Here is a 9,060-nt window from a genome sequence, read left to right as displayed (position 1 = left end):
GAAACACGAATGAATCTTATTCATTTATTCCTTCTGGCTGTGGCCTGCCTCTATTCTTTAGCCATAAATAATAGTGATCATTTCATCCCATATCAATAGTAGTAAAAATGACAAGCTTTATAGGTTGAAATTTTTTGAAAAAATCTTATATTTTAAAGCAAAGGGAAAGATTTTTCAGGAAGAATGAAATCAAACTTTCAAAAGAAAAGCTAAATAAAATCCTTCGTTTTAAAATAAAAGTTAATTTTATTAAGAATAACCCTTCTTATTGCATTACTCTTTTTAGTTAACAATTTAAAAGTGGCCCAATCACTGCTGACCCAAGGTCTTGTCTTGTATAATACTGTGAGAGAAGAAGACGTGCTGGTCTATCGTCACACGCACTCCAAATTGGAACATAATGGAGTTCTCTCTTTCAAGTTATTCAATATCTATGAGTTTCATTTGTTTTTAAGTAATACCTTAAGATGTACTGAAATTTAGCAAACAGTAGTGGAGACTTTGTGTGAGAGCCACTTGACAATATCGCAACAGTTTAAAATTCCCTCCTTAAATTCCTTCAGAGAAACACTAAGGAAAAGTGACAATATTCTTCTTCATGCCTGTATCTGTCACATAAGATACTGGCCTAAGTAAGAGACTTGTCCCTAGTAGCAAAACTAGATGTCTTAGTTCATAACCAGTGGCATCCCCTAAAAGCCTCAAGATAATTTCAACGACAGTACAAAATGTGGGTATTCATCTGCAAGCATGAAATTGGATTTTACTTCTGATTTTCTAGGTTAATTTCTCAATAATTAAGTGTTTGCTACTTGGCTGTTAGAGGCTGACCTCTTATCTACTCTTAGAATTAGGTCTCATATAATGGAATATAGGCAGACACAGCAGGGGAGTGCACGCTCCAACAATACACACAAGCTTGCAAAGCAAAAGAGGATGGGTGCTTTCACAAGAGGAAGGGACATCACAATTGCTCTTGGGGATTTTAAATGTGACCAAATTTAGGTTTTTAAAATGTGCATTCCTAACCCTGCTGGCCCAGAAATGGTGCAGTTCATCAAAAGGAACTCCCTTGGGGGTGGAGTTCTCTCTCTTGCAGTTCCAGCAAGGTTTCAGACTCTAGGAAGCAGGAGGGTCTTGTAAAGCTCAATAAAACGTTAAAGGCTCTCATAGCCATTGACAGTGCCCAAAGCTGACCACTGGGGGGCGCTTCTATCATTCTGCAGGAAATTCATGTGAAAGCTTTGTCATTGCTTGAGGAAAACCTGCAGTCTGAAAGGGAAGGAGCTGTTGGAAATTAGTCTATCTCCTATTTTTCTTTAATAGAAATGGCTCTAGAACATTTGGGTCAGAGAAATAAGGTTCCGAACTTCCAAGTAAAGCGCACATAGAACCATCCCCTCCCCTCTGTAAGACTTTAGGGATTCCCAGGCAGAATCCAATGTGTTGACCTTTCCACGTGTTGTTTTGCCTGAAAGTACTATGTGTATGGTCCTTTTACCGATTTGTCTTGGTTTTAATTCATCTTCCAAGGCTGTTTTTGAGCCAAGAAAGTTAATCTTTACTTTCCTTTTCTTCTGCAAGACGTTGAGGTGCTTGGTGCAACTGACATGTATTAGTTCAAGCCCTCAGTTTCTGAACACAGAAATAAATTGCAAGTTATGCATTGTTAGAACCTCAAAAAACCCATGCTTCTTATCATGCATCAAGATGCATCAGCCTCTTATTTGAAACTAAAGAGAACAAACAAGCAGCTTTGTGTATAAAAGTTGGCTAATATGAACTATTGAAAATATTTTTGAAATGCCTCAAATATTACAAATATTTTCTTTTACTTACTTGATATTTCACTATATAGTTATATACAGAGATGGCCTTTACCGTGCAGAAAAAAATGTACATTCTCCATCTCTATGTTATGTTACAAAGCTGGTGCTTCTACTCGGTCTTATGAGCCCGCAAGTTGAGTTTATTACTCAGCTGTTAGCTCTAACAACATAATTAAAGTGCAAAGAAAGAGGGGAAACAGCCAGACGGATCAATTTTTTTCACGGTCAGCATCAATATATTCATGCCTCTAAGTGAAAATGTCAGGTGCAATAGGCTCAGGCAACAATAACTCTGTGTGTTTTCTCTTCCTTCTCTTAAAGTAGAGCTCTCCCTGAGAAGAGAAGAGGGAGGTAAAGACAAGAGAGCTCCATTTCTTCAACAACTGATAATCGTGAAAAAAGCAAGGTCACTTCCCCCGTCAAAGGTAGCGGGTCTAACCCTTGCATTTGATTTTCTGATATAAGAGCTATTGAGTTGTTGGACCCACTTCTCATATATGTACAATATATTCACACAGAAATATCTCAAAATTTAAAAACAAAGATGGTTGGGGAAGAACTGCCTACCAATAGGACACAAAAGTGTGGGTTTCATAAAGAAAATCACACTAAACAACTTTTTAAAAAAATACAAGCAATGGTCATAGTGAGCCTAAAAATGGTTTGTGTGAATCAGAATAGATTCCCACATTACTTTGAGGGGTAAAAATAAAAATAAAAATAAACACAGCAAGGTGTAGAGATGATTTACAAATACTATATCTTTTCACTTATTGAAACCCACTCTTCCCCACAGCACTTTGTGGCCTTCGGTCTTATTCCACAGTTTTGTCTGTGAGGTGCACGGGCACCGTTTTTGCAAACTCAGTACCCACCTCTCTGAGGGCATTGGCTTCAGGAAGAAGCCCGCACCCCACCTCATACAGCCACTGGCTGGAATCCTTTGGGGCACAGCCTACTGAGTTTTTAATTAAAGAAATGTCATATACAAATCCACTTGACTTTCATCATGTCTTTTTTATCCTGTTGCCTAAAGACTGAAAAAGCAGTTTCAGAACATGCCATTACTTCTCCATGCACCGAAAACCATGCACATGCTGTAGACTGAAATTGCTTATGTGTCGGCACATCCTTAAGAAGGAAGCCTCGGCTTTGCTGGAAGTTTGTAACAAAAGAAATGTAACGGAAGCAGTTAAATCCTAGGAGAAGACTGCTAGGTATACTCAGGCCAATAAAGTTCCAAGGAAACACCACAGGCCTTTTTCATGAATCCTCGTCCCCAAGCTCAGAACATGGGGTGGAGTCTGAAACTGACCTTACCTGCTTCATTAAAATGGCTACCACATCTCCCATCTTACATTCTCTTATGCAAAATGTGCCATCATCAGCTTTGCCAAATACCATTCTTTTCACCTTCCCACCCACGTCCGAAGCACCTGTCTTTGACCCTCAAACATCTGGGTTTCCCTGGCTGGAGACAGAATTCCAATTCGTTCCATCTTTTTCCATGGACAAAGGAGACCTGGCTTTGTCTCCATCCCCACTATCCTCACTGCACCGTGGGAGGCATGGCATGCACAGTTCTGTCCATCCTGCTTTCCATGAAAATTCCACAGACTCAGGGGCAAGGCCAAATCTTCAAGCAGGGAGCCGAGGTTCAATTTTTAGCGACAGCTCATACAGTGTATCTTCATCTATGATGAGGGCTTTGTCAAGCAAGTACTGAGTGACCTGGAGAAAAAGAGAAGTCCTAGCTTTCGGTTTCTGAATGGAATCTGACACAATTCAACATTTTCTCTTAAATATTTAAAAATTTTATATAACTAAAAATATTTATGAATATATTCTCAGTGTAAAAATAAAATCAAACACCTAGTCCTCTCCCAACTCTCCGGGTACTTTCCTCGAGAGGCACAGTGTTATCACTTGGTTTGTATTCATCCAAATGTTTTGCCGTCTTTCTAGATATTACATGTACTTAAAGAAATCCGTTTCCCTCTTGTAATCATAAGTGGTATCATACTGTACACTTTATCTTGCTTTCATTTCTTAACTAAACTATAAGTTGTGGAGAGTTCCCATGCCAGTATATAGAGCTCTACCTGCTGTATAGTATTAATAGTGTGATATATTAGAGTTTAATAATCTCATGTTGATAAATGTTCTGTTGCTGTCATTATTTCACTATTACTCAAAGTTACAGTGAAGTCCTCGTCAGCATGCTTCGTGGTGCACACATGTGAATGTTCCTCTCAGGCAGAGACTAGAAATGAAATGAAAGGAAATGACGCTGAAATGACAATGTTGTAGCATGAGGTATTTCCATGAAAGTGGTAATTTGTTTCTATTGAGATATAACTTACATAAGTAAAATTAATAGTTCAATCAGCTTTGACAAATGGCTACACTATGTGACTTCCATACCCATCATGACAAAGAACAGTTCCATCGCCCCAAAGGTTCCTGCACGCAGCTTCCCAGTCAGGCTGCCCCCAGAAGCAGCTGCTGCTCTGATTTCTAGCACCACGTATCAGTTTTGTCTGCTCTAGAACTTCATGCAAATGGAATCACACAGTGTGTTCCCCTCTGTGTCTCGCTTCTTTCACTCAGCATGATGTTTTGAGATTCCTCTATTTGTGGCGTGTATCAGTAGTCTGTCCTCTTTCATTCCTAAATGGCATTCTGTTGTATGGACACGCCACATTTGTTTACCCATTGACCTATTTATAGACACCTGATTGTTTCCAACTTCTGGCTACCATTAAGAAATGCTGTGAACATTTTATACTACACTTTTATTGGGTATGTTTTCACTCCCTCTTATGTATTGCTGGGTCATTAAGTAGATGCACATTTAACCTTTTCAGAAATATACAAATGACACAGTTTTCCAAAGCAGTTGTACCATGTAATGCTCACCAGCAATGTATTAAGAGTTCTGGTTACTGGGTATATCAATTTTTAATTTTAAAAGATATAAAATGACCTTCAAGACTGTCGGACCTATAGTATATGAGTGCACTTGTTATTTCATATACAACTAATTTTTGATATTACCGATATTTAAAAATCTTGTCTGATAGGTAAAAATAATGCCTCATTAAATTTGCACTTTTTCTTCTCATTAGTGAAATTGAACATTTTAAAAATATATATTGGCCATTTTTGTTTCTTCTGCTGTGAGTTACCTGTTCATAGCTTTGCCAATTTTTCTATTGAGTTGTTTATACTTTCTTATAGATTTATAGGAATACTCTTATTCCATCTCTTTGTTTCATATGCTACGAATATTATCTCCTAGTCTACTGCTTAATTTTGACTTTTTAAACAATTGCCATTTGTCATGCAGAAGTTGTGACTTATCAGACTTGTCTTTTGCAGCTTTGCATTCTATGTTTAAGAAGATCTTTTAAATCTAAAGATCATGACTATTTTGTCCAATATTTTATTTAAATTAACTTTCTTTTTATTTAGGTAATGAACTCATCTGGAATTTATTTTTGTGAATGATATAAGATGGAGAGCCAAAATCCCTTTTCTATTTACTGAATAATCAATTTCTTTCTGGCACTTTTAAAAAATTCCTCCTTTATCCCATATTAGATGTTCAAATAGGTAAAATCTGCATCTGGACTTTATTCTGCCCCATTTAACTCATATTCCTATGCCTGAACGGTCCTGTTTTATTCACTATAGTTTAGGATCCCTTACTCTTCTTATTTTTAAAATGTCCTTGTCTGTTTTTTGCCCACCTAAGCTTCCTTATGAGTTTTAGGATAAGCTGTCAAGTTCCATGAAATAGTAGGGAAAACTGGCTGTAAGTTATATGGGACTCTTCTGTATTACCTTCTCAAGTTTTCTGTAAAGCTAAAACAACTCTAATAACATGTATTTAAAAATGAGAAGAAGGAAGGAAGGAAGAAGGAAGGAAGGAAGGAAGGAAGGAAGGAAGGAAGGAAGGAAGGAAGGAAGGAAGGAAAACTACTTGTGGCTAGGATGGACAGAGGAGGGGGAAGGGGGCATGTGATGCGAGATAAATCTCGAAAGATGAGTAGAGGCCATAGAATGCAAGACTTCTTGGACATGACAAGATTTTTTTCTTTCTTTGTTCTAAGAGCAATGGAAAACCAATAAAATGTTTTATGCAAGTTGCAGACATATCCTCCTTTGTGCTTCAAAGAATTCCATCTGGCTATAATTTGTAAAATATATTTTGTATTCTAGAGTGAATGCAAGTAGACCAGGTAATAGATATAAGTAGCTTAGACCAAGAGTGGTGGTGGTATAGACAGATGCAAGAGGAATGTAGGATGTAAAATTAAGAGAACTTGATGATGAATGAATGTTTTTGCCTTTTTTTTTTCTCAATCAGAGTAGCCAAAGATTTGTCTATTTTATTGGTCTTTCCTGTGAGTCAGCTTTTGGTATAATCAGTCAACTCTACTACTGTTTTTAATGCATTAATTTCTTCTTTCTTAAATTTCCTTACGACCACACAGTATTACCTTTGGTTGATGGTCTATTCGATAAGAAGTCTGCTGGAACTGGCGTATCTCTCTGACGATGTGTGATATCTAACAAAGAAAAGACAACAACAAAAGCAAAGCAAAAGTATTTCCCTGTATTGCAGCACATTCTTCCAGGGGGCTATGCCAGCATAGTCAGTTACTTCCTTCAGTGAAGTATCTGGAGCCCTGCCTGATCATTCTTTATGCCCGGGGCTTTCTAGTCATTCAGTGAGCCATACAAAATGCTAACAGCAAGAAGACAGTGAATTCACAGTCAGGGGAATAGCTGGTACTGGGTGGCCTCAGGCTCGGGAGTGTCAAGCTCTGGATGCTATTATTGTCCATGGGCTCCTTGCTTCTAACTTGGTGCCAGGGGTCCAGCAAGAAGCATTCAGCATCTGTCAGTGGTCAGTCTTAGACAGTCATCCCTAGAGCTTTATTCTCCATACCATTTGCCCAGCTGAAATCACTCCACCGAAAATCTCAATCAGCCAACAGCAGGTATTAGACCTAGTGTCCACCATCTTGTCCACCGAGAGATTAAAAAGCAATGGGTCACTTTTATGACTTTGCCTCTGTCATTGAAACAGGCTGATTATGAAATTCTGACCTACCATTCTCATTTTGGAGAAATTGACAAGGCCTTCCTCAGTAAAGTTCGGTGTTCCTTCTTCAATAAATGCCAAGTCTGTCAGGTACATTCCCAGATAAGGAACGGCTGGGGGGTTACAGCTGCAAGACCAAGAGGCATTGTTTTTATGCTTGTTTATGCAAATGTCGACTTCCCTCCCCAGTTTAATAGAAAGCAATTATGCTGCTTCAGTCTTATAGAATAAAGTTTTTAAATTTCATTTTCAGAAGCATACTTACAATATGCAGAGTTTTAAATACATCTCACAATAGAATTTAATATAAAATTACAGCCATGCTTTATATCTGTTTGAGACAATGCATGTTCAAACAACAGGGTATCTTACAGACAAGAGATCTCCAACCCTCTAGGCCATGGACCAGTACTAGTCCATGGCCTGTTAGGAACCAGGCCACACAGCAGGTGAGCAGCGGGTAAGCAAGGGAACCTTCATCTATATTTGCAGCGGCTCCCCAGTTTAGCATCACCGCCTCAGCTCCACTTCAGATCATCAGGCATTAGATTCTCAGAGGAGCACCAGTCCCTGGTGCCGAAAAGGTTGGGGGCCGCTGTATACAAAACACTTCCTAGCAGGGTTTTTTGGCCAGGGAGGGGTCAAATCATATAGAAATCTCTATGCCCTCACCTCATTAAAGTGCAAACATTCAACCTTAAAGAACTGGGTGGGAAAATCAATATGATTAGAGCTTGTAAAACTTGTTTTCTGTTTTAATTAGCATGTAAGTGTTTTTGATGTAATTAGTATCACAACTGCACAATAAAGTGAGACCTTCTTTACTTTTTTGATTTTTTGAGGTGGAATACACTGGGTCTTCTCAGAGTCTAGAGCTAAGAACGCAGACCTTTCATCCAGAGAGAACTGGGTTTGAGTCCCAGCTTTGACCACATACTAAGTGATACTGGGCCAATTCTCTCAACTGCAGTTTCCTCGTGTGTGAAATGGAGACAGTAAAATTTATCTCTCTAGTTAGTTGTGAGGCTTAATAAAACGCATCAACTACTTAGCATAGAGTCTGTCATTTAATAAGTATTCAGTGAATAGTTAACTGTACTACTGTTGTTGTTATCACTATGAGTCTGTCTTTCACTCATGGCATCATCACAGGACTAACATTTTTCCAGAGTAACTCAAGTATGTGTAGTAGATCATAAGAAAACCAGCAGCAGGAGAATAAATTATTCTACTCTATTCTACTCTATTCTACTCTATTCTACTCTACTTCTATTCTATTCTATTCTATTCTATTCTATTCTATTCTATTCTATTCTATTCTACTCTACTCTATTCTCTCTTTCTCTTACACACACAGAGAATGATCAAGCAAATAAAGGCAAAAAATAGATAATAATAAATAAGTACTGTAATATTCACATTTTAAAAATCACAGGATAACACTGTTCTTAGATTAATAATTTTTAATAGTAAAAGATGGTTTGATTTACTATGGTGATATTTTCTTCCTATTTGGAAAACTCTGCATACCATGAGTATATCCATAAGACATTTACTATAAGCACAGTATTCCAAATGAAAAGGAAAATAAAAAAATACCTAGATTTTGGAAGTTGTTTCCCATTTGTTTCTTTTCAAAGTAAAGTAGGAGGTAGGCCATTATTTATATGCTATATAAATTATTTACTATATTGCTGAATTATAGCTAATTTAATAATTAAGACAGACATACTTTTTAAGGGTTTCTCTGAGATTTTTAAATCTTCCTTCAGATGAAACAGTCTTCTGAAGCTTATCCATTAGAGCTTTTGTCTAGGAAGAAACAAATGACTGAGTTATGTCATGAAAATACTCCTATGGTTTGATAAAACAATGAGCTACCAAAAAATGCTCAATTCTCTTCCACAGTGGCAGGCATTGGTACCTTTGCCAGACTGTTGTGATGTGATATGATCTGTGTGATATATGAGTTTCCAAGTACAGAGATGGGGCATTATGTTTAAATTTGATGTAAAAAAGAAGAAAGGAGGAGGAGGAGGAGGAGGAGGAGGAGGAGGAAGAGGAAGAGGAAGAGGAAGAAGAAGGAGGAGGAGGAGGAGGAGGAGGAGGAGAAAAACA

At 37.8% G+C, this 9,060-nt stretch overlaps 1 protein-coding gene across 1 annotated transcript in view; it reads right to left on the bottom strand.

The window, feature by feature from the left end:
• Positions 1-3,425: 3,425 nt before the first annotated feature.
• RASGRF2 (Ras protein specific guanine nucleotide releasing factor 2) overlaps positions 3,426-9,060 on the bottom strand; it is a 209,875-nt gene continuing 204,240 nt past the window's right edge. The window contains exons 24-27 of the mRNA XM_006913188.1: positions 8,675-8,754; positions 6,952-7,069; positions 6,335-6,403; positions 3,426-3,560 (exon numbers count right to left, since the gene is read on the bottom strand). Coding sequence (XP_006913250.1) covers positions 3,468-3,560; positions 6,335-6,403; positions 6,952-7,069; positions 8,675-8,754 — 360 coding nt within the window. The 3' untranslated portion in view covers positions 3,426-3,467. The remainder of the gene's footprint in view (positions 3,561-6,334; positions 6,404-6,951; positions 7,070-8,674; positions 8,755-9,060) is intronic.

The sequence above is a fragment of the Pteropus alecto genome, unplaced genomic scaffold, assembly GCF_000325575.1.
Source record: "Pteropus alecto unplaced genomic scaffold, ASM32557v1 scaffold20, whole genome shotgun sequence".
NCBI classification, from domain to species: Eukaryota; Metazoa; Chordata; class Mammalia; order Chiroptera; family Pteropodidae; genus Pteropus; species Pteropus alecto.
The sequence above is the reverse complement of the archived record's forward strand: the minus strand, read 5'-3'. Positions and strand labels throughout refer to the sequence as shown.